General features: G+C 48.5%; 15 protein-coding genes across 15 annotated transcripts; 7 read left to right on the top strand and 8 right to left on the bottom strand.

Moving 5' to 3' along the window:
* Positions 1-1,371: 1,371 nt before the first annotated feature.
* N7517_004922 (uncharacterized protein) lies at positions 1,372-1,566 on the bottom strand (the record flags this gene model as incomplete). Its single annotated transcript, XM_056722652.1, has 1 exon — positions 1,372-1,566. One exon carries the CDS (start codon positions 1,564-1,566, stop codon positions 1,372-1,374), a length of 195 nt encoding a protein of 64 aa, XP_056578902.1.
* A 154-nt stretch (positions 1,567-1,720) lies between these two features.
* On the bottom strand, positions 1,721-2,474 carry N7517_004921 (Serine hydrolase FSH; the record flags this gene model as incomplete). The annotated part of the gene is made up of 3 exons (XM_056722651.1): positions 1,721-2,220; positions 2,286-2,385; positions 2,433-2,474. 3 exons carry the CDS (start codon positions 2,472-2,474, stop codon positions 1,721-1,723), a joined length of 642 nt encoding a protein of 213 aa, XP_056578901.1.
* A 513-nt stretch (positions 2,475-2,987) lies between these two features.
* N7517_004920 (putative short-chain dehydrogenase/reductase family protein) lies at positions 2,988-4,102 on the top strand (the record flags this gene model as incomplete). The annotated part of the gene is made up of 2 exons (XM_056722650.1): positions 2,988-3,171; positions 3,237-4,102. 2 exons carry the CDS (start codon positions 2,988-2,990, stop codon positions 4,100-4,102), a joined length of 1,050 nt encoding a protein of 349 aa, XP_056578900.1.
* A 124-nt stretch (positions 4,103-4,226) lies between these two features.
* N7517_004919 (NAD-dependent epimerase/dehydratase family protein) lies at positions 4,227-5,333 on the top strand (the record flags this gene model as incomplete). The annotated part of the gene is made up of 1 exon (XM_056722649.1): positions 4,227-5,333. One exon carries the CDS (start codon positions 4,227-4,229, stop codon positions 5,331-5,333), a length of 1,107 nt encoding a protein of 368 aa, XP_056578899.1.
* A 579-nt stretch (positions 5,334-5,912) lies between these two features.
* N7517_004918 (nascent polypeptide-associated complex subunit family protein) lies at positions 5,913-6,995 on the top strand (the record flags this gene model as incomplete). The annotated part of the gene is made up of 4 exons (XM_056722648.1): positions 5,913-5,958; positions 6,145-6,247; positions 6,495-6,667; positions 6,760-6,995. The coding sequence occupies 4 exons, from the start codon at positions 5,913-5,915 to the stop codon at positions 6,993-6,995; spliced, it is 558 nt and encodes a 185-aa protein (XP_056578898.1).
* Positions 6,996-7,546: 551 nt separating this feature from the next.
* Positions 7,547-8,952, bottom strand: N7517_004917 (uncharacterized protein; the record flags this gene model as incomplete). The annotated part of the gene is made up of 2 exons (XM_056722647.1): positions 7,547-8,810; positions 8,870-8,952. 2 exons carry the CDS (start codon positions 8,950-8,952, stop codon positions 7,547-7,549), a joined length of 1,347 nt encoding a protein of 448 aa, XP_056578897.1.
* A 409-nt stretch (positions 8,953-9,361) lies between these two features.
* Positions 9,362-9,571, bottom strand: N7517_004916 (uncharacterized protein; the record flags this gene model as incomplete). The annotated part of the gene is made up of 1 exon (XM_056722646.1): positions 9,362-9,571. The coding sequence occupies one exon, from the start codon at positions 9,569-9,571 to the stop codon at positions 9,362-9,364; it is 210 nt and encodes a 69-aa protein (XP_056578896.1).
* Positions 9,572-9,634: 63 nt separating this feature from the next.
* Positions 9,635-10,108, bottom strand: N7517_004915 (uncharacterized protein; the record flags this gene model as incomplete). The annotated part of the gene is made up of 2 exons (XM_056722645.1): positions 9,635-9,875; positions 9,921-10,108. The coding sequence occupies 2 exons, from the start codon at positions 10,106-10,108 to the stop codon at positions 9,635-9,637; spliced, it is 429 nt and encodes a 142-aa protein (XP_056578895.1).
* A 446-nt stretch (positions 10,109-10,554) lies between these two features.
* Positions 10,555-14,852, bottom strand: N7517_004914 (uncharacterized protein; the record flags this gene model as incomplete). Its single annotated transcript, XM_056722644.1, has 7 exons — positions 10,555-10,693; positions 10,756-11,962; positions 12,019-12,204; positions 12,270-13,699; positions 13,749-13,847; positions 13,901-14,756; positions 14,810-14,852. 7 exons carry the CDS (start codon positions 14,850-14,852, stop codon positions 10,555-10,557), a joined length of 3,960 nt encoding a protein of 1,319 aa, XP_056578894.1.
* A 730-nt stretch (positions 14,853-15,582) lies between these two features.
* N7517_004913 (Major facilitator superfamily domain general substrate transporter) lies at positions 15,583-17,121 on the top strand (the record flags this gene model as incomplete). The annotated part of the gene is made up of 1 exon (XM_056722643.1): positions 15,583-17,121. The coding sequence occupies one exon, from the start codon at positions 15,583-15,585 to the stop codon at positions 17,119-17,121; it is 1,539 nt and encodes a 512-aa protein (XP_056578893.1).
* A 420-nt stretch (positions 17,122-17,541) lies between these two features.
* Positions 17,542-18,840, top strand: N7517_004912 (NAD(P)/FAD-dependent oxidoreductase; the record flags this gene model as incomplete). Its single annotated transcript, XM_056722642.1, has 1 exon — positions 17,542-18,840. The coding sequence occupies one exon, from the start codon at positions 17,542-17,544 to the stop codon at positions 18,838-18,840; it is 1,299 nt and encodes a 432-aa protein (XP_056578892.1).
* Positions 18,841-18,953: 113 nt separating this feature from the next.
* N7517_004911 (fungal specific transcription factor domain-containing protein) lies at positions 18,954-20,658 on the bottom strand (the record flags this gene model as incomplete). The annotated part of the gene is made up of 2 exons (XM_056722641.1): positions 18,954-19,139; positions 19,198-20,658. 2 exons carry the CDS (start codon positions 20,656-20,658, stop codon positions 18,954-18,956), a joined length of 1,647 nt encoding a protein of 548 aa, XP_056578891.1.
* A 329-nt stretch (positions 20,659-20,987) lies between these two features.
* On the bottom strand, positions 20,988-21,779 carry N7517_004910 (O-methyltransferase; the record flags this gene model as incomplete). The annotated part of the gene is made up of 1 exon (XM_056722640.1): positions 20,988-21,779. One exon carries the CDS (start codon positions 21,777-21,779, stop codon positions 20,988-20,990), a length of 792 nt encoding a protein of 263 aa, XP_056578890.1.
* An 834-nt stretch (positions 21,780-22,613) lies between these two features.
* On the top strand, positions 22,614-24,256 carry N7517_004909 (Aldehyde dehydrogenase C-terminal; the record flags this gene model as incomplete). Its single annotated transcript, XM_056722639.1, has 3 exons — positions 22,614-22,646; positions 22,693-23,403; positions 23,459-24,256. 3 exons carry the CDS (start codon positions 22,614-22,616, stop codon positions 24,254-24,256), a joined length of 1,542 nt encoding a protein of 513 aa, XP_056578889.1.
* Positions 24,257-24,727: 471 nt separating this feature from the next.
* N7517_004908 (uncharacterized protein) lies at positions 24,728-26,432 on the top strand (the record flags this gene model as incomplete). The annotated part of the gene is made up of 2 exons (XM_056722638.1): positions 24,728-25,129; positions 25,203-26,432. 2 exons carry the CDS (start codon positions 24,728-24,730, stop codon positions 26,430-26,432), a joined length of 1,632 nt encoding a protein of 543 aa, XP_056578888.1.
* Positions 26,433-26,451: the final 19 nt, after the last annotated feature.

The following is a 26,451-nucleotide window of genomic DNA, read 5'->3' as shown; positions in this document are numbered from 1 at the left end:
TTGCCGCTGAGGCGGCTTGCCCAGAGTCACGTGCTGTGGCGTTTTCAGTCCAAAGCGTACTATGGAGGCCCCCGGCTTTGGTCTTTAGGGTCTTGAATGTTAATTATTTTTAAGTCCTTGACATTTATTGTTTGTGAAGGGTCATTGGTATCGCTAATTCAGCCGAGATGGTTCCGTGGTGCTCTCCTAAGCTTAACAAAATGAAATTTATTTATCGCAAACAGGCACAATATGGGAGTATTAGGTATCCTATGCTTCGCATAAGTAAATCCACGGACGTTGCATAAAAAACAAATTTCAACACATAAAATAGTCTGGTTCCAAGGTTATTGATCATTATTATATGGCTGCCTGTTGATACAGCCGTTAGAAGCGTGTTGCTCGAGGAACCCGTCCACGTGTGCTATTCTTAGTAGCAACTCAACTTAGGTAACATTTTCCGGACCCTTTGACCTGCCATTTAGGCAGTCCACATACAACCTTCCACGGAACTCGATATGTAAAACCCTCAGGCTCCGATATCAGAATTAGGTAGAAAATTGGCGAACAGAAAACCATCGTATAGGTCAATGCCCCGATGTTGAAACATCCATAGCAGGGCAAGCTGCTCGGATATTCATTTCATCGATGTGAGGAAGCCCACAATGAGAACTCGTCCGTCAGTATATCCAAAAGCTAGTTAACCTTTATGGAACTCCGAGAATATCTTCGATACTCCATCAGGAGCCAAAGAATTTGATTGCCTCTACGAAGTCGTTTGCTATGGAGATTTGTTCGTTTCCATCATGACAGAAACCAGATTGGCTCTCCAATGTCTGTCGCTCTTTGTCCATTATCTCATGCGCAAACGTGCTGCTTTTATACCCTAATCCTAAGCCTGATACCTGACCATCAGGTGAGAAGGTCGCTTTTAGAACCCAACCACAGTGGCTATTAAGGACCTGTCGCTCTTTTTGTGCTCGCACCCCAGAAACTTTCCTGGCCAAGGCAATGGCTCTTCAATGTCTTCAGCCTCTTGAGAGATCTCCGGATGTGGCGGGACATGGACATTGAGAATGGTTGGGGCTGAGATAGTTCCTTGGGTTATATCGACACGGCCGCCCTTAGCTGAGAACAGCTGTATGGCCGTGTGCCAACATGAAGCGTGACGGGTCGATCAGGTCAGTAATTGCTTCGGAAAGATCATCTTTCTCCGATTGTCTCAAATATTGATTTAACAATTTATTCAACGAATGTTGCAACGTTTTTTGTAAGTCGCTTGCAACTAGCGGGTCGGATTTGCAAACGCCAGAATCGGCATTGAAGGTGAGGATATAGCCTTCTGGATGAATAATGCGGCGTCGGTGTAACCATTGGGCAACTACTCCTTCATTAAAAATGCAACCAGTTTGTCTTGTCGGTGAGATGTTCCATCAGACGCAACGTCAAGATTTCGGGCTTTGTGAGACGCAGAGCACGATTATCGCTCGCCGTATGGGCAAAGCACTCACTGACGTCTAGCTCATAATCCACGGGCATAGCATTGAACCCAGGCACCCGAGGTGGACAGTCACCAGGATTGTCCATTTGGATATCTATCGTATTTGATCGGACTAACCAAAATTCTGGAGAGACAAGAGATAGAAGGGATTGGACCTATACAATGGTGTGAGTGGTTACCAGAAAGGTTTTGGGTAAGCCCACTAGAGGTGGTTTCCAAGGTGGATTTATCTCATTAACGCTAGCCCCTAATCGCCTTCGCAACAGTCTCCTCAATAATCCTAACCATCTCCTCCGTATTCTTCATATCAAACGGAACCATATGCTTAGAACCATGGTCATAGAAAGTCGCCTTGGCGGGCTCACATAGCTCAAATAACCTTATGCCCTCCGGGAACAGCGCATCCGCCTTACCCACGATATTCGCTGTCGGAATGGAAATCGGATAAGTATTCGGCTGCGGTAAAATGTGCTGCAGTCCGGTACTATCCCACGGTGCCGCACCGCAGATAAACACCGCTGCGCGGAATAGCGACGGTTCAGCCGGGTAGTTCTTGCTTTGGTGAATTAGAAGTGAGGCTGCTAGTGCCGCGCCTTGTGAGAAACCTATCACTGCGTCGAAGGGGCCTTCTTTTGCGATGAAGTTCTTGGTGTGATCGAAGGCTTCATGGATGCTGGAACCTGGTGAGGAACCTCGATTGTAGTGGTTATAGAAGGGGCCGTCCACTATGCCTTCAAGTTCTGGGTTATGTTAGTGAATGGTTTAGGTGGTAGCTGTGTATATACACGGAGGGGGTAGAGCTTACCCTCTTCGACTTTGGCGTCCATCTTTCCGTTCATGAATTTGAAGCGGTGGCCACTTTTCTCGAGTGCCTGGCGGAGGCCTCCAGTTTGGATTTCAAATATCTATGGCTGGTCAGCATTTTCCATATCAAAATTGAACATATGCATACTTCACCATTTGTGCCTCCGCCGTGTAAGCAAAGAAATCTCATTTTTGGTGCTTATGGATTTCAAATATGCTTGTATATAATGTTTGACAAGCTCGAGATTATAGTGAAACAGGTCGGAATTTTGTGTTACAGGATTCCTCGGGTTCCTAGGATTCGAGGAAAAGAAGAAAGGAAGTCTACAGGACAGGTGGCCGGGAGAATTGTCTCAAGAGATACAAGGGGGATCAACCTGCATGCGGGGCGTGCAGGACTAGAGCTTGGCGGGATGTGAGATATACAAAGGTCTTGTTCTTTATCTCCCGACTTCATACTTTAAAGTTGAACAGGTCTGCAGAAATTCCTGCCAGGTAGTCCATTAAAAAAAACTTGATAACATCAGAGATCTTTGAAGAAAATAAAATGGATTCTACTTTGGACTACACACATGTGAAAAAAGAAATGGTGTTATTCCTTGGCCCGAGATCATTGACCTCATTGACCTCATTGACCGGCTATTTAACCCCCTAGCCCGATTTCGACTTTCACAACCCTTCATATTCAATTCGATCTGGAGCTATGGATCTTCGTGATATTGTAGCCACTCGTGGCTTTGCGACCTACAGCTTGCGTCATCCTCTGGAGGCATTGTCAAGCTTTGGCCCAACCCTGAATGAGGCCACCTTCGGTTACTTAGGGACATCGTTCCAGCCAGAGCGCGACATTCGCAACCTGGACGGCAAAGTCGTCCTTGTGACAGGAGGTACATCTCCTCTTTCTATCTATCTACAGCTTCCAAATCACTAACAGCGCCATTGATTGATATAGGCAATGCCGGCCTAGGCAAAGAGACCATCCTCCAACTCGCCAAGCATCGCCCGTCGCGCATCTACATGGGCGCCCGCACCGCGAGCAAAGCGCGTGAGGCAATTGAATCTCTCCAAAGCCAGCTCTCCTCCCCCGCCGATATCCGCTTTCTCCCTCTCGATCTTTCTTCCTTCAAATCTATCCGCGCCGCTGCAGACAAGTTCCAGGCAGATAGCGATCGCCTGGATATCCTGATCCTAAATGCGGGTACGATGGGCAACCCGCCCACCACAACGGAGGAGGGCTTTGAGGTCCAGCTCGGTACAAACCATATCGGACACTTCCTGTTTACAAAACTGCTTCTGCCTACCCTGCAGAAGACCGCTGATCTTCAGCGCGCCAAGGATGAGGTTCCCGATGTGCGAGTCGTGACTGTCGCTTCGGCAGCTCACTGTGTTGGCCCCTCCACCTTTGAGGAAATTACATCTACACCTGGCTTGTTGGCTGCCAGTACATGGACGCGTTATGGTGCTTCCAAGTCGGCTAACATCCTCTTTGCATCCGAGCTAGCCCGCCGATATCCTGATATCTTATCTGTCTCTGTACACCCCGGTGCGGTTGACAGCGGGCTCTATGGACATACAAAGAGTCTTAGCTCGACGATGAAGTACGGTATTAGTGCTGCTGGCTCCATGGTATTCCGGAATATCGCTAGTGGAGCCCTCAATTCTCTTTGGGCGGCTGGCACGCAAAGGGAAAATCTTATCAACGGAGCTTACTACACTCCCGTTGGGTACCGTAGTGGTGGCACTGCATCTGTGCAGAATGCGCAATTGGCTCACAAGCTCTGGGATTGGACCGACAGTCAGGTTTCCAAGCGAAACTGAATCGCGGCATGTATGAATATATGGAATGACTGAAATGTTATCAGCGATTTAGCTTGCTTCTATTTAGAATCCACATTGTTTGCAATGCTCGTTGCCATTCTCTCGCCTGTAAAAAGCCGTGAGCATGGAGGCAAATGGCATCATGATGATTTCAATCTCGGTCATGCCCAAGCCCTTGGACAAGTGCCGGCGTAGCTTGTTCAATTCAAAGACTCCCCTAGAATCAAATAAGATATCCCTTGAGCGGAGATTCAACCCTCAATCCCGTTTCGCGCCAGACACTATCACCAGCATGGGCCACATTGTCGTGACGGGCGGCTCTGGCAAAGCAGGCCAATTCGTCATCAGCGAGCTCCTCAACGCCGGACACAAAATCCTGAACCTGGACCTAATACACATGGAACACCCATCCGTACACACCCTAAAAACCGACCTCGCCGACAGCGGCCAAGTCTTCAACGCCCTCTCCGGCCAATGGACCCTCACCGAGCCCTTCCCGGAAGGCCTCCCGCCACGCCCAGACGCCGTAGTCCACCTCGCAGGCTACGCACGCAACATGCTCGTACCAGACAACGAGACCTTCCGATCGAACACGCAGGGCACCTACAACATCATCGAGGCAGCGTGCAAACTAGGAGTCCGTAAGATCATCATCGCGAGTAGCATAACAGTGTACGGGGTATCGTTTGCACAGGGCGATGCCAACTTCCCCTCGTTTCCGATCCACGAAGACCTGGACATCAACCCGACGGATACGTACGCGATCGCGAAACTGTGCAACGAGCGCATCGCGCGCGGTTTTGCATCTCGCTTCGACGCGGATATTTACAGTTTACGCATTGGGCGTCTTATCGAGCCCCATGAGTACAATGATGAGATCTTCTACAGCTATGTGCATGAGCCGGCGCTGTGGAAGGTGCATGGGTGGTCGTATATCGATGCGCGGGATCTGGGTGGGATGTGTGAGGCGGCGTTGCGGACTAGTGGGCTTGGGTTTCAGGTCTTCAATGCTACCAATGATCATATTACCAATCTTAGTCCTACGAAGGACTTTTTGAGGTCGCAGTTCCCGGATATACCTATCACACGTGAGATGGGGGAGTTTGAGGCGCCATTTTCCAATTCCAAGATTAAGCAGCTTCTTGGGTTTCAGGAGAAGCATCCTTGGCATAAGTATTTTAGTAATTGGGAGAAGAAGCAGATTGAGATTGAGGAGAAAGAGAGGAAGTAGATGGTTAGTAGTTAGGATGGAATGGAACTGTGTCCACTGATTGCCGCTTTGGGTATATATCGAGGTACCAAGGTTGTTTGCATTGGCTATAATGATATTGAAGTATATTAAAGAGTCAACATAAGTCTGATGTTGCTAGATTGCTATGTTCGAATATCTATAGATCTCATAGAGCCCGATTAGGGTTTAGCCGAGCATCAAGATCCCACAATCGAACACGCTGGGACTTGCGAATAACCAAAATCATCAGAAGAACAACAGTTAGATTATATTTCAATAGAATCAATTTATAAATCATATCAGAGTGTAGACATACAAAAAAAACCAGCCCGTTAAACCCAAGTCGGCGCATTAGCGAATATTCTGGCAAACTCCCCACACAAAACTCTTGGGGGATGCATCATCATTCCCACTTCCACTTCACGTTCCCTCTCACCATCTCCCCCTCAACCATTATTTAACGGTACGCTATATTAATTGTTGAAATAAACGATTCTATTGGAATCCTCGAATTTCAATCGCCCTACATCGAATTACCGGCTAATCCTGCGCCAGGCGATCACCCCTCCCGACTTCATCATGGATCAAGCAAAGTTGGCTAGAATGCAGGCGAGCGTTCGCATCGGTACGTTTCTGTCTCTTTTCGAGGATTTTTGAGCTTGAGATATGATCTGGGTCATGACGTGGAGCTACGATCCTGTGGAATTGGTAGCCCTGGAGCTTGGTCATATCTCAATCCTGCAATTCCTTGCATGTCTAAGTAGACCTTGGTGTATGCAAATTTGATAGCTAACATGATTTTCCTCGACAGGGTATGTATATTCTGTCCAGACTTGTTTTCATCCCGACCCCTCGATCCCCTATGGAGAAAACGAATTTTCGAACTGCAATACCCGGATTCGACACGGCCGATAGTCAGACGAATTCTCGATTCTCGAATCTATGCGACCGCGCTATATATCCCAAATATCGAATCGAAAATAGATATCGCATGGCAATGAGAATCCAGTCTGACTCTCGGCCTGTCATGAATTCCTCGCATTCCTTCGATCTTTTCGGACCCCCCATTTCATCCCCCCCACCACCCATATTCACCCACTCATCCACACCGACACCACATTTTTTTCAACCCGAATGTCCAACCAACTAACAACTTTATAGTGGCAAGGGTACCCCCCGCCGCAAGGTCAAGAAGGTCGTCCGCAACTCCGGCGCCGATGACAAGAAGCTCCAGGCCGCTCTCAAGAAGCTGAACGTCCAGCCCATCCAGGGCATTGAGGAGGTCAACATGTTCAAGGAGGACGGCAACGTCATCCACTTCGCCAACCCCCGTGGTGAGTAGAAACCACCCGAAACCAACCTTAATATTTTCAACGCAAAAGAACGAAAAAAGAAACACAACACTAATCATTTTCATCGCAATTAGTTCACGGCGCTGTCCCCTCTAACACCTTCGCTCTGTACGGTAACGGCGAGGAGAAGGAGCTCACCGAGCTCGTCCCCAACATCCTCAACCAGCTCGGCCCCGACTCCCTCGCTTCCCTGCGCAAGCTCGCTGAGAGCTACCAGAACATGCAGAAGCAGCAGGGTGATAAGAAGGACGATGAGGAGGATGATATCCCCGAACTCGTCGAGGGCGAGAACTTCGAGACCAAGGAATAAATACGCCTAGATGCGAATTAAATCGAGTCTTTAAAAACTTTCGTCTATGATCAATGAAATTTAAGCTCCGGTTTGAGAGTTGTTTTTTGTTGAATCTTGTTCTTTTTCTTGGTTTCGTCTTTTCCTACGGGGTTGATGCATGGGTTTATACAATGCCAGTGTTATGCGCATGGAGATGGAAGGAATCTTCTGACAGCTCGATGGTTTTAGCTGAGTTGAAGCAGAAAGACGAGGAATTGTACTTGTTACTGTTCTACGGTATATCAATTTCGCGCGCGGTCCATCGACAGGACAGTTCATTATGTCTGCAGATGCAGCTATCGTACACATTATCCATTGATCAAAGCCCAATCCATTTTACAAAGCCATGGACCCCTGCCTTGCGATGCGCGCAGTATCCTTGAGGACTGACGCCTCAAGCTGCGTAGCGATTTGGATTTTAGGTTGATCGCGCGCAAGACTTGGCAATTGTGGCGAAGATCCGTGATGTAGGAATAGTAAAAGACGAAAGGTATTCCATTTTCATAGTGCTTCATGGCCTTCGTGCGGCCTCAACTATCCTCCTTCAGTCCGCACATATCCGTTTTCAGGAAATAATCAAACATGTACCAGAACCTCCAATAAATGCCAGATTTTTCCTGGTCGAATGTGCCGTCCTCGCGGAGAAGTGGGCCATCGCCGACGATGTCGCCTGTAAACCAGCTCAGGATGGGGATTGAGCGGAGGATGCGCTCGGTCATGGTTGGCTGCGGAGGGAGTGCTTCGAGCATGGGGCGCAGCTTGGTACGGCGAACGGTGGGGATATGAGTCATGAATTCGTTGTCAGCGGTGGTTTCGACCTGAGCGGGAGCTCGGCGTTGGTGGGCTGAGGTGCGATCGTTAGACGAAGCTCCTGTTGTCCACGTTGACGAGGAGGTTGTTGTATTGAAACTGGTTTGCTGGAAAGAGGGTGTGGCAGTGGCAGTTGCAGAAGTTGCAGTGGATGTAGCTGTATCATCGGAGGTACCGGCGATGGTCGAGGAGTCGACCGAGTGCCCTTCATCCTCTGGCAAATCCGGTACACGGGAAAGGTTGTTCATGGCAAATGATCGAGGCAATGTCATGCGATCCTGGTCTTTGCTGGAGTTGGAGAGGAAGGTGGTCGAGTGCGAGGTGGTCAAGGTGCGCGGTGCTTTGTTGCGAATCCGACTGGTCGCAGCAGAGTCTGCAGGGATGGGGGCATCTTCGGTTGGGCCGTGGCCATTGTACAGCTCGCAGAAGACCATGTGCCCATCGATTTCCTGTGGCGAGTAGAAGCAAGCGCGATCTGCGGACTGGGTCGAGTCGTAGGTGACCTTGATCCAGTGGTAGCCACCGGCATAGCGCTTCGATTTGCGATTCGCATCAGCCGACAGGTTTCGGATGACGACGTCGCCTCCGCTCAATAGCTGGGTGTAGTGGTTCGCTGAATTCGGGTCGTTGCGAGGGTAGTCTTCGCAGATCATGCCCTGGGAGATGCGCTCATATTTGTCAATCACCTTCCACTCGTTATCCTTGTTTTTGTATCCGTAGAGTATGCATTCGGTCGCGACCTTCTCTGTTTGCTTCCGTGGATTATCAAGACTGGATGATGATGCTGACTTGGGCAAGCCGTGTGTTTTCTCATCTTCCTGTTGTTGCTGTGAGAATAGTCGACCGAATTCGGCGACATTGGGGTTCTCGCGCTTTGCTGGTGTTCCAGTCCGTGTTCGTGAGCGAGCATTATCGTATCGAGCATTTCTTCTCTTGCCGAATGGTCCTGATTCTTCGGGTGGTCGTCGAGGATTGCGAGATTCACTGAGGAAATATTTTGTCAGCTTTTATAGGAGAAGAGTTCCAAGGTACATTGAACATACTCTTTGTAAACATAGCCCCAAGGGAGAAGGTTGCCATCCTCGTCTCTGGCACGTTCCTCCGGTGGGACGGAGTGGTACTCCATGATGGTAGATAGGATGTGGTCAAGGTGTTAAGTAAATGTGGGTTCAAGAGGAAGAAGTGATAGCTCAAGAAAGGGAGGTTCTGTGAGATGAATGCACAGGGTAAATTTGTCCGGGCCATCGAGGGAGCCAAAACTTTTGGTAAACACTGGTTCGCCGGGATACGGTCACGTGATGCCATATACTCTTTTGCTCTCAGACTACAAGATATTATATTTCTGATTGTTCTTATAAATTTTGCCTCTGTTAGCCCAAATTGATATATTTTCTTACCCGAAATGATTCTTAATAACTTTGACTTCAAGAAATGCCGATTATAGATTGTTATTGGCTTTATGCAAAATGAACTCCAATTTAGTGTTGCTACAAGCTCAAATATATATCTGCCATTCTTGTCATTTTACGCGCAATTTAGAGGATAATGTTTCTTATCTCCTGGGGGAAAGCCACATCCTCGAGCATCTTCACCACTTCAGTTTTGTTGCGCATCTTAGCACACTCGAGAGCAGTGCGACCATTGGCATCTTTTATGCTTAGGTCTATCCCTTCACGAATCAAAAAACAAACAACTTCAACATTTCCAAGTTCCGCCGCCTTGTGTAGCACAGTACCAAGTCCCATGAAGAAATAAAGCCTCCAAGAAAAATAATGATTTTGATACATCGTAGCATTGAGCGAAGCACCTTATTTAAGAAGGAGCTGCAAAACCTCGAAGGTTTCAGATTCCCGTTCGACGGCGTGAAAAAGAAGTTGGGCATGTTGCATATTGCCTCGACGTAGCAATAACTTAATTGTTGAGACTGAGGCATATCTATCGGCGTAGGAAAGGGGCGTAAGATCAATATCGCATCTTTGATTCGGATTCGCTCCACGATCTAGTAACCAGATCGTCATATCCTGGTCCTGAGCCACAAAGCTAGACACCCTTTAGTTGCATCGAATAGAAAATTATGAATATTTCCATACTCACCAAAGTACCGGTGGTTGAGCTCGACTGATTGGGTTGTTGCTGTCCCAGCCTTTCTCGAAAAAGGTTTCAAGCACATTTTTCGCCTTCGCCTTTGCTGCTTCCATAGCATAATTTGGGGACAGACGTAAACCATGGAAAAGAAGCTCTGTAGTGAATAATGTATCGTCCTGTCTGATCGCATCAATCATGATCGTATACAAGTCAAGTATGTCAAAGCGTGCATCAGAGTGAAGCGATTCTAGGACATCACGAAATTTTTCGATCTGCTTCTCATGGTAAAGAGAACGTAGATTCTCGGGCGACCGAATTGGAACTTGAGGCAATTGAGCAAAGGAAGGAGATTCACCTGAAGGGGCCTAGACTTCCATGACAAAAATATAAGTACAGATAGGTAATACTGAAGCAGCTCACTGGGTGTTGATGCAAAAGAAGAAGCGAAGCGACGAAGGAAGGGCGGGTGGCATGGGCACCAAAGCGATGTATATCTACATTTACGCATTCATAGTTTTGCACTAAAAGAGCATCAATAATTCATGAAAGACATCCCAGCATAATTACAAATCAAAAAATCAAAGTCTCTAGCTATATGATCCAAAATCCTCATTTATATCCCATCCTTATATGTATATTCCTTTCACATTGCCGCCTCGGCAGCGACACTGAATGCATGCACACTTCCTCGGGGCTGGAAAGTCGAGGAATTCTGATGACTTTTGCTGTCACTCGTCACTACTTCATCGTCGGATGCGTTGCCCCAACCGCCACCTCCAGGTCTAACCCGAAAGAACTGTCAGCATATACTTCAGATAAACGAGGAAAAATGTGGACCACTCACGTATGAATCAGAATCCGCTCCCCAGGTTGGACGACGAGCTCCATCTTTCCACCAATATTGATCATTCTCTCGGTTCCATCGAGCTCCTTCTTCATGTAGAGATTCAAGCCTGCTTGTCCAGACTCACCTCCTGCCAACCCATATGGACGATAGACGCGACGTTCACTGAGCATAGACACCGAAAGAGGCATACGGAACTCCAGCTCACGGATAACACCGTCACCACCGCGGAAGCGACCAACGCCACCAGAACCATCCCGGATGCAGAATCTGCGGAGGATAACCGGGTATCGCAGCTCATAGACCTCTGCATCTGTGATGCGCGTATTTGTCATGTGAACATGCACACCCGACGTGCCGTTCCAGGTCGGTCCAGCACCTGAGCCGCCGCAGATTGTCTCGCCAACGCCAAACCCAGGTACTTCAATGCCGGTCTTAGGATCAACGCCACCCATACCAAATGAGATAATATTGCAGCAGCCATGGGAGGCAGCACATGCGTTGAAGGCACCCAGGACAACATCTGTAATACGCTGCGAGGTGATGGGATTACCAGCGCAGACGGCGGCATGGCCGGATGGATTGAGAAGTGTGCCAGAGGGAATAATCACATTGACTGGTGCAAGACAGCCCTGGTTGAGGGGAATGTCAACATCAATCAGCGCCCGCAGACTGTAGATAATAGCCGAGTGGGCGATGGCTTTGGGGGCATTGAGGCAGTTGAATGTTTCCCGGCCAGTGCCTGTAAAGTCGAAGTCGGCAGACCCAGTCTCAGAATCGATGCGAATTTCCAGTTTGATCTCGGTGCCGTCGTCCATGAAGTCAGAGAATCGGAGGGGAGCTCCCTTGTTCTTGAGGCCAATGGACTTGAGCAGTTCACGGACGGCGACTTCTGCGTTGCGCTTGATTGCGTCCATGTAGAAGTGGACTACTTCCAATGTGTTCTCAACCACCAGACCTTCCAGAAGCTGTGCACCCTTGTGGTTTGCTGCAATGGCAGCCTTCAAGTCTGATACGTTGTCGTTATATGTACGGGTGCCGCTGCAACCGGGGTACGAAGCGGGCTCATCATATAGGAACTTCCGGACGATCTCCTCGTCAAAGCGGCCTTCTGATACCACCTTGAAGCCCATTGTCATTGCACCTTCCTCGTACAGCATTTTGCTGTTTGAAGGCATAGATCCTGGGGCGATGCCGCCAATTTCAGCTGATTTTGGTTAGAAAGATACGACAAATAGTCAAGGGGAAGAACTTCATTCTTACCATGGTGACCACGAGAGGCAACATAGAAGACAATATTTTTGCCTTCGGCATCCCAGACTGGAGTAATAATAGTAATATCGGGAAGATGTGTTCCACCTGCAAGAGGATGGTTGGTGAGAATGTGATCGCCAGGCTTCAAATCGCCAGCGAACTTCTCATGCTGATACCGGACAGCATACTCCATACCTAAAAAAGAGATTAGCATGGTATTATCTTGGCTACCAGAGTGTTCCGAAATGGGACCGACTTACTTCCTAGATGCACTGGCACATTTGGTGCATTCGCAACCAACTTTCCATCAGGAGAAAACACGGCACAAGAGAAGTCGAGTCGCTCTTTGATGTTTGTTGAGACAGAGGTCTTTTGGAACATCCGACTCATCTGATCAGCAACAGACATGAAGCGATGACCAAAGATAGACAATCTGATAGGATCCACGACTGTTGAATCGGCAGTCTGCTTCTTCGAAGACTGAACATCCAAAATCACATGTCGGGACAGAATTGTAGCAGTGGCATTTGGCTCAACGACGATAGTTTGAGTTTTATCAATGATCATCGCAGGGCCCTGAAGGAAATATCCTGGTTTCATGTTATCCAGGAAAAAGACCGGCGTAGTAACTTCACCGACGCCAGCAAAGTAGACAGAAGTTGAATCATCCTGCTTCTCTGAGCCCACGGGCGTTTTGGTGACTGATTTGAGCTCTTGTTGAGGTGCCTCTGGCGCAATAGATGTTGCCTTTCCAACACCTCGGACTCGGATGTCTTCGACAAGAATATTGCGACCTGGGAATGTGAAGGAAAACTCGCGCTCATGCTCTTTGACAAACTCGGCAATAAAGTCTCCGTGTTCAGGTTCGAGCACCATCAGCAAGTTGTCGGTACCCTGGTATCGCAGATTGAGGTAGGTTTCATGCTGAATCTGAGTCTCATCAATGCCGTCCGTGGTCAGCGCAGTAGTGACCTTAGACTTCAGCATAGCGATACGCTCAGTGACGCTTTTCATGGCCGTGCGGTCCAGCACTCCAGATGCTGGCTCTTGGGCCTCGTGGACAACGTCCGCAAGAGCCATACCGTAGGCAGAGAGAATAGACGAGAATCGGTGGATGATGACAGTCCCAATAGACAACGAAGATGCAATGGCGCAAGCATGCTGTCCTCCGGCACCACCGAAGCAGGCCAGATTATGCGCGGAAGTATCGTATCCACGAGCCTCTGTGAGGGCCCGAATAGGCTTCGCCATAGACTCGTTAGCAACTTGGATGAAACCCAACGCGATCTCTTCTGGGGACTTGTTTTGCCCGGTCTCAGAATTGATCTGATCTGCGAGCTCCGTAAACTTCTTCCGGGTGATCTCGACATCGAGGGCCTCGTTCTCGTTCGGGCCAAAGATCTTGGGGAAGTATGCTGGAAGAAGACGACCAAGGAAAAGGTTGGCATCGGTCACAGTCAAAGGACCTCCCTTCCGGTAGCATGCTGGTCCTGGGTGAGCACTTGCAGACTCGGGACCAACGGCAAACAATCCATGTCGCCAGAAGAGAATACTGCCACCACCGGCAGCTACCGTGTTGATGTCTAATTGGGGTGCCATCACTGTCACACCGGAGATAGTGTTCTCGAAGGTGTGTTCCAACTTTCCGTCATATCTGGATACGTCTGTGCTAGTACCGCCCATATCGAATCTAGAAGGTTAGTTGATGGCACTTCATAAAATATGGTAAATTGACTCACCCAATGACAGGCTTCCTATCTGTCTCATCGAATGAAGTTCCTGCATAGCCCACAACGCCACCTGCCGGGCCAGACAAGATCGCACGAAGACCAGTGAATCTATAGGAATTAGCAAAATTCCTTTTCTGAATTTCGGGTTATTGCCAACATACTTTTCAAAATTCGCCAAACCTCCATCACTCTGCATAAACTCGCAGCGTGTATCGGCAGATCTGAGTCCGTCCTTGAATCCCGAGCGGAAACCTTGAATATAACGCTGAATTACTGGTGTCAAGTATGCATCTGCAGTGGCCGAAGCACCACGAGATGTCATCTTAATCATGGGTAACAGTTGACTGGAAAGGGAGATCTGAGTGAAGCCAACTTCCTTTGCGATCTTCTCAATTGCAAGCTCGTGATCTTGGAATGTGTATGAGTGAACCAAGCAGACCGCAATAGAGCGATAGCCCTTCTCATATAGCTTCTGAAGGTTCTGTTTTGTGCTTTCCTCATCAAGAGGCTCCAAGATGCGAATCACTTCTCCACTAACACCCTTTTTCAAAGAGGCATCTGACTCCAAAGTCTTTTGCAGACTCTCCTTGTCCGGAGTGGGGTTCTGTTGATAATCCTCAACTGTGACACGCTCGTCAATCTCAACAACGTCCTCATACAAGACATCGGGACGTTGGATATTGAGCGCAAACAGCTTCGGCCGAGACTGGGTTCCAATACGCAAGGCATCTTTGAAGCCCTTTGTGATCAAGAGGGCATGACGTTCTCCCTTGCGCTCGAGCAAGGCATTGGTAGCAACTGTCGTTCCCATGCGGATACTCACATTGGAGAAATCGGACGTTGTGAGCTTTTGATCGCGGGGAAAGGCCTTGCCCGTTGCTTGCTCCAGAATACGCCGAATGCCCTCAATCGGAGCATCGGCGTAGTTGGCTGGATCCTGCGACAGCAGCTTGACGACGATTTCCTCATCGCGACCTTCAACAATGCCGAGACAGTCGGTGAAGGTACCACCACGATCTAGAAGATGTATTAGCTACCTGCTGTGGATTTTGAGACTGCAGGTGACTCACCGATAGCGATCTTGATACTTGGAGCATCCAATTGAGTAGACATTGCGATATGTTCAGATACCCTGAGAATACAAGGACCAAGGCTTCCTTTTATGGAATCCCATTGAAACTAATTAGCAGGTCGAAGCGAAGTGAATGACAAAAAATACGCCACAATCTAATCAAGTCGGCTTGGACGCCGATAGACGCCGAGACAAAGCGGGGGAACGTAGGGCAGGTTTTTGGGGGCCATCGTGCCAACTGGGTTGACCAGCTGCAACATTTCTACATATAGTCTCTTAGAGGCCTAGAAATAGCTATTAAAGGTGCCCCACAATATTAGGGGATAGTTAGCGGTTATATTCTAAAATGCCCCCAGAAAAGACCTTGAAAAAGACCGATGGAAAGATAACAAATTTGTTTTTAAAGAGACTTTCTCTACGGGATGTGTCGATTTTTATAGAGTAGGGAATTATTCATAAAACTATTTAAAAGAACTACAATCTCATGTTTATACGGGGACATACATTGGCGCGATAGACTCCAAAACGTATAAGCCGGGGAGGAAAATGGGGGAGCGAAACGCGGAGAACCGCTTATCTCAGCTCGCTCCGACCTTCCTAGCGCACCCAAACCCTAATTCGCCTCGCTTTTCCATGATAACTATCTGAAGAAACTCTCTTTCACGTTCACTTACACTTAATTGAAGTATAAAAACCATCTCAAATGACTATCTCTTTTGTTTAAGATATGTCCTTTTCTACCTGATATATACGATTATTTACTTCAATACTATGGACGAAAAAAGCGTCACCCCTCCGGAGATTCAAGTGGCACTTGATCAAGAAAAAGACCAAGCAGGAGAAATACTTGAAGCCCAAAACCAAACCGACGGCAAAGATGTTGCAGCACAGTTCCTCGCTCGCCTGGACCCGGCCATCGCAGTGGAACCTGTCACCGAGGCCGAAGCGCGCCGTGTGCTATGGAAAATCGATCTGATCCTGATTCCCTTGATCATGGTCACAGTGGTTCTGGCCGCTATTGATAAAGTCATCATCTCAAATGCGGCCATCTACGGCATGAAGACAGACACCCACTTGACTGGCGATCAGTACTCTTGGGTTGGCTCAATCTTCTACTTCGGATACCTCGCTTTTGAATACCCAGCAGCATTGCTTATTCAACGGCTTCCTGTAGCCAAGCTGTATGTGGGCATGGTCTTGGGATGGGCAGTTCTACTGCTATGTACCGCAGCAACGCAGAATTTTGCTGGCTTGGCCACAGTGCGCTTCTTGATGGGCATGACGGAAGCCGCTGTGTTCCCAATCTCCAGCATTTTGACCGTCATGTGGTGGAAGACAAGCGAGCAGCCAATTCGTGTGGCATTCTGGTTCAATCAGCTCTCCTCCGTTTTCTCAGGCGTGGTCAGCTACGGTATCGGCCAAACAAACACAGCTTTAGCACCCTGGAGATTGCTCTTCATTGTGCTTGGTGTATTCTCCCTCCTCTGGGCTGGCGTATTATACGTTTTCTTGCCCGACTCGCCCGTGCAATGCTGGTATTTCACGGATCGCGAGAAATTCGTCTGTCTTGAGCGTGTCAAAGACAACAATACCGGCATAGAAGACAAAACCATCAAGTGGTACCAAGTGCGGGAGTGCCTTCTCGACCCCAAGACTTGGCTCCTGGCGCTGTTCTCGCTGGCCCAGAACATCCCCAATGGTGGTCTTGTGACATTTTCGGCTATTATCGTGACCGGTATGGGGTATTCCCCGTTGATCACTACCGTACTGGGTATCCCCACCGGTGTGCTTGCAACGGTGTGGCAGATCATGCTGGGCTTTATCGCTGCTAGCGTCCCCAACTCCCGTTGCAATATTATCGCCATGGCCAACCTGGTCCCCATGGTCTGCGCCATCCTGATGTGGAAACTGCCACGTGAGAACCAGCAAGGTCTGCTGGCAGCATACTATGTCTTCTACACTTACTGGGCGCCATACGTGTTGTCGACTTCGCTTCCAATGGCTAACACCAGTGGTCATAGCAAAAAGTTAACGATGAACGCCGTCTTCTTCTTGGCGTATTGTATTGGCAACATCATTGGCCCCCAGTGTTTCCGTGCCAATGATGCACCATCGTATTCGCACGGATATGAGGGTCTCCTGGGCTGTCTTGTTGTGGCGATAGCCGCCATTCTTTCCTATGGAGTTCTTTGCCGATGGGAAAATAACCGCCGTGATAAGGAAGCTTTGTCAAATGCAGAGACATCGGAGGTTGTCGCGTTTTCGGATCTGACTGATAAAGAAAAACGGTCTTTCCGGTATACTTATTAGGTGTGATGTTGTGTTGATAAGAATGGATATAGTGACAAATGAGAAGACGTTTAATTGGACATATCTTTGTAGTTCCGTTTCTGAATTAAATTGTCAATCCCAGAAGACATATTGAGCTGGGCATTTAGTGGATATATTGGGGAATGTTGGGGTAAAAAAGAGTGCAGGTCGAAACGAGTTAAACGAGCTCCACTCGGAGAGTCTCCGACCAAGCTATGAGAGCTTTATCGGAAGGTCAGAACGAAGCTATTTCTTCCCCGCACACCAGATATTCACGATAGATATGATTGTGCGTGAGGAAGCTGGTAGCGAGATCATATGTTCTGAAAGAAGGCAAGACGGAACAAAATACCTGAATAAATATGGCGGCGCCACCCTCAAAGTTTAAGAATTCAAACCAAGTCGAGATATTCAACTCACATGATGAACAAAGACACGCGAATCCTCATCGTCGGCGCCGGCTGCTTCGGCACTTCGACCGCATACCACCTTGCACAGCGCGGCTACACCTCCATCCGAGTGCTCGACCCATATGCCCCTCCCTCCTGCGAAGCAGCTTCCACCGATATTAGCAAAGTCATCCGCAGTGACTACAATGAACCCCTATATGCACGTCTTGGAATCGAGTCTATTGAAGCGTGGCGGTCTTGGCCGCTGTTTCGTGGGCTCTACCACGTCCCCGGGTGGATTCTCAGCGCGGCGAATCTGTCCCGGCCCTTTGTTGAGGGTTCGATTGAGACATGTAAGAGGCTTGGAGTACAGGGTCTTGAGAAGCTCACGCCGGACCAGATCCGTGCTCGCTTCTCTGTTGTCACTGGCAAGCTGGATGGGTGGAATATCAATGTGTGGAACCCAACGGCCGGGTGGGCAGCTTCTGGCACGGCTATCGAGCGGATGGCGGGTGCTGCTCAGTTGAAGGGAGTGAAATACATTTCGGGGAAGACAAAGGGGAATGTGCAAGAGTTGATACTGGATGATACCACGGGCGAGTGTAAGGGAGTCATCACTGCGGATGGCACGAGACACGAGGCGGATGTGGTCATCGTGGCAGCAGGAGCTTGGACACCTTCACTGCTAGACGTGAAGGACCAGTTGACTGCCAAGGGACACAGTGTCGCTCATATCCAGCTCACCCCTGCCGAAACGAAACACTATGCCTCAATGCCCATTATGGATAACCTCGAGCTGGGCTACTTCTTCCCACCTCAAGAAGATGGCATATTCAAGATGGCTCACAGTCAATTCATCACCAACGTACAAACCACCAAGTCCGGTATCACCACTTCTGTTCCACACACGTTCGTTCAGGCACCCAACGATGGCCTCCCTCTCGAGATCGAAGCGCAGATGCGTCGGAACTTGCGACGCGTGTTCCCCGAGCTTGCAGACAAACCCTTCTGCTATACACGCCTTTGCTGGGATGCTGATACAGCTGATCGGCATTTCCTTGTCGCCCCTCATCCAACTCATAAAAGTCTTTTCCTGGCAACCGGCGGCTCGGCACATGGGTTTAAGTTCCTTCCTGTCGTTGGAAAATATGTCGCGGACTTGCTGGAGGGGACTCTTGATCCAGAGATTGTGCGTCAATGGCAATGGAGGGCTGGACAAAAGAGTACTGCGAAGAACCTAGCGCATTTGGATCCGGAAATGGAGTTGAGTGATCTTACAGGGTGGAAGGGTAGACAGACACGGGAAAGAAGCCATGCTTCTAAACTATGATTTGTCTAGATAAGAGGTGCGAGGTAGAATGAAGTAGAACAATTAACACACAGTTTGACTGGTTATACAATTTGAGAACATAATCAAAAAGCCTTCATTACCCACGTAGAAGCTCAAGTCAAGCTGAGCTTCCATCCACCCAGCATGACCATGGCATGCTCCCAAGAGAACCGAGTTTCTTGCAATGGATCTTCCTGTCGTTGTGTATTGAGCTTTTTCTGGAGTTTTCTTTCATCTTGCACCGACAGATCCCGCTGGCGCCAGACCATTTCGACCACTTCAATAGCAGGGGTAATGTTCTGGGGAAGATGAGATGTTAGCCAACTGACAGGGAAAGACATCGAGCAATATACATACCCCGAATCGACGAATACTCTCCAGCTCTTTAAATAACTGCAACACAATGACTCTCTCCTCTTCCCTGCGAGCGCAGCATCCTGCCAAGAACAGAGGCCATAAAGGCGTAACTGCAGTCCGCATCATATTTACCTTCTTTTCCAATATCAACGCCAATATCCGTTCAACATAAACATTTTTCTCCTCAGATTCCAATGTCGGAAAACCAGAGCGATTGATAGGGGCTTTTGTCGAACAGATCTCGTGCAGAAGAAGAAGGGCCCCGAGCCTGTTTGCTTCTGCAATTGCAGCACACTCCATATTAGGATCGATATGTTCTGTGGGTATTCTTTGTTGAAGGCTATCGAGGTCCGTCTTGAGCTGATGAGCATCTTTACGGTTGATTTTTATGTTTCCATCCTCACAAGCCCACGCTAGTTCGGCTACTTGATCGATTATCAATAAGAGAGCAGGGCTCAATCCCATGTACGGATCAATCATGTCTGATTTTTCCAGTATACTGTCCGGCAGGAGAGGCGATATATGTGATGAGGGAGGGGTGACGCGAAACGCCGTGCGGGCTAGAACTAAGTGGAAGGCGAAATAACGATTGAAGAAACTCGCCAGTTCCTGACTGTGACATGAGCGACCGGGGCGTTCTTTTCGTGTCCGAATTAGATTTTGGAAACCGTTGAGATGGGTGACCCATGAAGGGCGACTGCTATCTGATATCTGCAAGGAATTAGGAGGTTTCTCGTCGAAAGAAGGTGAGGAAGATCCTACGTCGAACCAGCATAACATCAAGACCAAACCGAGCATCTCGTCCAGCTCATTTTCTACCCAGTTGTCTTTATTCAATAGACCACGCAGGTGATTGAGTGCCCGGTGGTGATGCTCCAATGCCGGAAGCCGGTACCGCTTATCTGACAGCTTGAGGGTATTGGCTGCGATGGCTAGGGCTGCGTGGTATAGCCCCTCGGACTGCAGAGCCATGGGGAGTATGAGATATCGATATGGATTATAATGCACGTTATCGACGAGAGTTGAGCTGCTGCAAATGACGTGTTCGAAATAAGACATGAGCACGGGATCGTAATCTGATCGCTGGCCAGGAGAGATGGTATTCAGCCAAGGCGACAACGGGCTTGGTTGGAAAAACGGCTTCATCCCTTTGTAATTGGGCTGGTTGCCATCAAAATGGATCTGGAGATCGATCATCGTCGTGTTCAAAAACATCCATGTCCGATCATCGCCCGCATGTTCCGACCTTAGCGACAATGTATCGTCCACTTGCTCCAGTGTTTCCTTCTTTCGAGCATCTTTTCGCTTGGACCATACTCCTGCTCTTCCATGGCAAACGCCTCGGGCTAAAGATTCCTCGTGCCAGACCAGACGAAGTCCGTATCCGCATGACGCATTGTTACGGGCGCAACGACGGCAAACTGGGTGGGTTTCTAATAGTTTTTCAATTAGAATGGTCATGCAGGAGGTGGGAAATTCGCACCGTCACACTTGATGCGGCGCGCACGACATGTCCAACATCCCGTACGAGCTCTTGAAATTCCAGTCATGGCGGATATTCAGCGTTTACCCCGCAGGGGACATTGTTATATGCACGATAAGTATATTTCTTAGCCTTCGTATTCTATTCATTTCTATTCGCTAGTTGGTATATCCACTTTCGGCTTATCTTTTTTGTTGAGGCAGGGGCTTGGGAAATATACTCCGGATGTGGGAACTAGTATCTTTTATAGGGGTATTCACATTTATCTTTACTGATATTGAAAAATAAAGACCAGATTGGAAGTCCCCTAACAGCTACTGGACTCTACTAACTTCAAGTTCATCCTTTGTTGTTCAGTATTTGAATACTCAAGGATATGGGCTAGACTTACCTCAAAGTCTCCTGGCACTATCAGTCCCTTGATAGCCCAACTTTGCATATGCGCATGATGGCGAACGTATTCACGGTATTTCGGAGCTCCAGGTCGAAGGATGTTATCAGCAACCACCAATGCCCCTGGCTTGAGGAGCCCCAGTTCCTCGCAGATCTTCAGATCAGCCACATAGAGATCTTCGACATGATCCAGGAAAAGGAGGTCAATGTCGACTAACTCCTTCTTCGCAAGTCTTTTCAGCGAATCCGATGCAGATCCTACCACCACTTTGACAATGTCACTCAGACCTGCCAACTCAATCAAATTCATGGCAATTGACGCGACCAGCGGGTCGAATTCCAAACTCCAGAGTCTCAGGCCTTTTTGTATTTCCTGAGCTTGACGCATGGCTTCGCCAAAGTATATCGCAGAATAACCGACATATCCGCCCAGCTCAACCATAACGGTCGGTTTCTCCTGTTGGATTATCTCGCGAACCTTTGCGGCTTTGTCGGGGCCAATGTTGATCAAAAACTCCTCCTGTGCGGCGAACTCGTCTATCACGCCAAGGATTGCTGAAGGTGAGCCACGCAGCTCATCCAAGGCATGATGATTGTATATGTATTTAAGAAGGGCGACTTCTCGCCCATCATGGGATTCGACATCGTTTACATCGACGAACTTGTTCAGCGAGGGGTACTTGGCTGTGAGGTCGGAGCTCAGCATGATTCTTGATGAGATTAAGAGATTCCGGAGATAAGGCAATGGGGTTAAAAGATATATAGACACGGATACGAAGACATAAAGGACTCAGGGTTCAAACCTCCCTTTATAGATGATTAGATGATTTGATGCCTAAATGCCTGGATGCCTGACTTTAAAACGGCAGGAAAATTAAAATACTTGAATTTCTATTACATATGCCTTAGTAATCAAAGTAGCCTGATTCCGCAGGCGTTTACAAGTGTCAAATGAAGCTTTTCATTAGCATACAAACAGAGATATCTCGACTTTCTTAGACGGTTCATAAGTGTTAAAAATGTAAATGAAGGCATTTGTATAGTAGGAATCGAGAGCAAAAGCTTCATTTTTAACTTACAAACTGTCTAAAAACATGGAGATACTACCACTTATATGAGATGAAAAGCTTCATTTTTGACTGTAGTATTAATAAGTCTACTAACTAGTTATAGAGCGGTGTAAAAAGCGGTGCTGAATAAGGCATTCGGGTATCAATTTTCACCTGCAAAGGGGTTTTGAACCCAGAGTCCTATATGTCTTCGTACACGGATTTCTTTGCTTATTTCCAATATATGCACCTCGGCCTCCGCGAAAGGTAAATCTCCGCAAATATGTCATGCAACCTATGTACATATGGAAATTAATGCAAGTTTCGGATGCACGAGGCAGCATGACATGCTCCGTATAAATAAAATGCAGTTTTAGACCGGGGTCCTCGGCAAGTCAGATCGAATTCATTGTTGATATCCCCCCCCCGGCTCCACCTTATAACCTCGTCTTTCTCTCAGGGGTTTTCTCCACATCCTCCACAGGCTCATCATGGGTTTCAGCACTACAGCCGAATTTGATCAGGTAAATATCATTCATACTATTCGATATCGCCACTCATATCTTCTAGGCATATCAAAGTGTGCACAGTGCCTTTGCATCTGGCACTACCAAGAACAAGGAATGGAGGCGTCATCAACTGAAACGTGCTTGGTGGATGGTTGAGGACAACAAGAAGCGCATCTGCGATGCCCTCTATACCGATCTGCACAAGCACTATCAAGAAGCCTACACCGGCGACTGCGGAACTGTCCAAGCCGATATTCTACGCACTCTCAAAAAACTGGATGAGTGGACCAAGGATGAGAGACCGGAAAAGTCCGATCCTCTCAACTTCCTAGGAAGAGCCACTGTCCGCAAAGAACCGCTTGGTGTGACTCTGATTCTCGGCGCATGGAATTTCCCCGTCGGTCTGCTCCTGCAGCCAATGGTTGCCGCGATTGCTGCTGGGTGTGCCGTTATTCTCAAACCATCGGATGTGGCAAGTGCTACCCAGGATGTATTGATGGAAATCGTGCCCCAATATCTGGACCAAGATGCGATCCGATGTGTTTCCGCTGGTCCAAAAGAAATGGGATACATCCTTGAACATCGCTTTGACCACATTTTCTACACTGGATCCCCCAATATTGCCAAGATCATCCATGCAGCAGCGGCAAAGCATTTGACTCCCGTCACACTCGAGTTGGGCGGCCAATGTCCTGCTATTGTCGCGGAGTCGGCGAATATTGATCTCACTGCTAAACACATTGCCGTTACCAAATTCATGAATGCTGGACAGGTAAGCTCACACTCTTCAACCCCATCAAAAGCTAATTCATCTCGACTAAACACAGGTTTGCTTGAACGTGAACCACGTCCTCGTCCACCCGAGCTTACGAGAGCCCCTTGTCGCTGATTTGATCCGACACTTTGACACGTTCCTAGGAGGCAAAGCCAACAACCCAGAGTATTATACACACATCATCAACGAACGCAACTTTGACCGTCTTGAAAGTCTACTCCAAAAGACCTCCGGAAAGATCGTCTATGGTGGCGAGCGCGATCGTCAAAGTCTGTACTTCGCACCAACGATCGTCACCGGCGTCAAGCCCGGCGATTCCCTTCTCTCCGAGGAGCTTTTCGGTCCGATTCTGCCCATCGTCGATGCAGACTTCGATACGGCTATCTCTCGCACTCGTGCGGGAGAGCATCCACTCGCGATCTATGCATTCACTGCTAAAGATGCCGAAAAGGCTCGCATCTTGAACGAAACCCAGTCCGGGGGCGTGACCTTCAATGATTGCTGTCTCCATATAGCTGCTCGCGATGTACCATTCGGTGGTGTTGGGAACTCCGGTCAAGGACGTTATCATGGTCCGCATGGTATCTTGACTTTCTCTCATCTCCGTACGCATATCAATGCTGTGCCTTCGTGGTTGGAGGGACTTATGGCTGCACGGTATCCCCCCTACTCGGCTCAAAAGGCTCACCAGATGATCGCACCTGCCACCCCACCTTTTGATCGGGATGGCAATGATACGACATTCGCTGCTCGCTCGAAGTGGGTCCTTGGCGTTGGACTTCTCGCGGTTTCTACACTGTTTGTGACTAGGGATCAGGTTATCACTTTCGGTTCCAAGTGGCTCAAGTAAATGTACATGATATAAGAAATGAAACTATGCTTTCTGCAGCTTTTGTATCTGATCATAGGTGGAATTAATCGTATATTCCCGTTGAGCGGGGAAGCTCTCGAAGCTCTTGGCGGAAGGATTCACTAAGGGGGGGCACGAGGACAAGTCGGCAAAGCCGGAGAATTGCGTTAAAGATAAGGGCACTAATGCGATATGACATGCGCATGCTCATTGTTCTCCATGTCATAGAATCCACTTTCGGCAAGGTGAAGAAGCGGTCAACAAATTAGAGAATGTGCGGAGTATAGAACACCGGCATATTCGGTGATCACGGCTAAATACACCGGTTTACCAGGCTGGTCAATCTACAACATACTACTATGCAACTCAAAACCGAACTTATAAAGAAGGTAAGAGTACGGGAAAGTTGAGTAAAAGAAACTGAGCTTCTTTCGCAACCCTTTACCATTCTCATATCGGGACATCTCCGACATGAAACTCCCACTGACACTTCTCGGATTGAGTGCCGGGATTGTCTCTGCTTCTCCACTAGAGAAATGGTCATCCAGATTCCATGCGTCCCCGTACGCGGTGGATATGTTCAATACTGCCATTGAATGGAATGACGGATACTGGGACGACGAGGCTGGCTATCTCATCAGCGCTGCCAGTAGTCCTGGACGCTATGATAGTCGACACACAGCCTGGTATGCACCTCAATTGCTAGCCAGAAACGGACCGGGTGATGTTGAAAAAGCCATTCGTATCTTTGACAATGTCATCTCTGGTCAATATCTTGATCCGTCGAAGCAGTGGTATGGAGACTATCAACAAGCGCCTTCGGAGCCTCAGCCTGGGACGTTGGTATACCCCGATGAAGGTCCATACAGCTCGGTAAGTCGATGTCTAGTCTCTTCTACAGGTTCTTTCATTTAATGGGCTAGTTTGCTAAGATGATTATGGTCAGTGGGATCCAAACATTCGCGTCTTCGTTGGCTGTTCCTGGATTGTGGCCTTAAATGATTACGGCCACCTACTTCCCCGAGCGACAGTTGCCAAGGTGGAACAGTCCTTGCACATCGCAGCCAAGGGCGATCTCTACCGTGTCGGAGGAATTGACGGCGACAATTCATACCCCTGTTACTCCAATCCCTGGTTGATGCGAACCATTTTCCACAACTGGGTTGGAGCCCGAGTCGGCGATGCAAACTTGACCCAGTCTGGTGAAATGTTCGCAGAGGAAATTTACGATCTCTGGAGTATGCACCGCACATTGTCTGAATTCAATTCTCCCACCTACGCTGGCGTCGCTATGTGGGCTCTGGCTCTCTGGAACCAGTACGCGACCAAGGGCAGCTCGTTGAAGAAGTATGGACCGGAGATGCTCAAGGCCAGTTGGAACGAACTCGCTCAGCTCTATAATGCAAACCTGAAGAATCTTGCTGGTCCTTGGGATCGCTCATACGGCTACGATATGAAAGAGTACGCTTCTCTTGTTGGCGCCGTGATTTGGGGTGTTATTGGCCGCAAAAATGCACCCGTTCCTCAGCAGAATCTGGGCATGTTCCATCAAGATGATCTTGCTTTTTACCCGCTCTTCGCCCTGTCGATGCCTACAATGGTGAAGACTCTGCCTGCAAAGGCAAAGGCGAGCTTGCTCAAATTCCAGGGCGAGCATATGTTTACTTCGCAGGCTTACTCGCCGCCCTTTGATACTTATCCTCGCAATATCTCTGCTTGGATGTCCAAGGATGTCACAATTGGCGCTGAAACTATTGCCGAGAAAGTCGTCGGCGGTCCCGCTAAGAACCCCGGTCAATTCAGTCCTGCTGTCATTCAGTGGGCTATTGATGAGCAGAAAATTGGCTGCATTTCACACTGGGTCACAGAGGCATCTATTCATGCCGTGGCCGCCCCTGGGTCTTTGCATATCTCATACCCAAATGCGACATCTGCACACGGTCCGATTTCTTTCAATTTCTTGTTCAGTGGCCTCACCATCAATAATGGGTTCAATGTAACTGGACTGGAAGGTCTACCTGGCTTGAAGGTCAAGGTTGAGACCAATGCGCAACCGGGTTATACGATGACGTACGTCGGTTCTGGTGGTGTCAACGAATTTTCGTATTACAACGTTACATACACAATGCCTAAGAGGTTCACTGGGGAACCATTTGTTACCCTCCAGGTAGTTTGAGCGTTTGTATGAGGATATC

This window comes from Penicillium concentricum, assembly GCF_028827145.1.
Source record: "Penicillium concentricum strain IBT 3081 chromosome Unknown utg000002l_segment0_segment0, whole genome shotgun sequence".
In the NCBI taxonomy this organism is placed as follows: domain Eukaryota; kingdom Fungi; phylum Ascomycota; class Eurotiomycetes; order Eurotiales; family Aspergillaceae; genus Penicillium; species Penicillium concentricum.
Note: the sequence above shows the minus strand (reverse complement) of the source record. Positions and strands in the feature narration are given on the sequence as shown.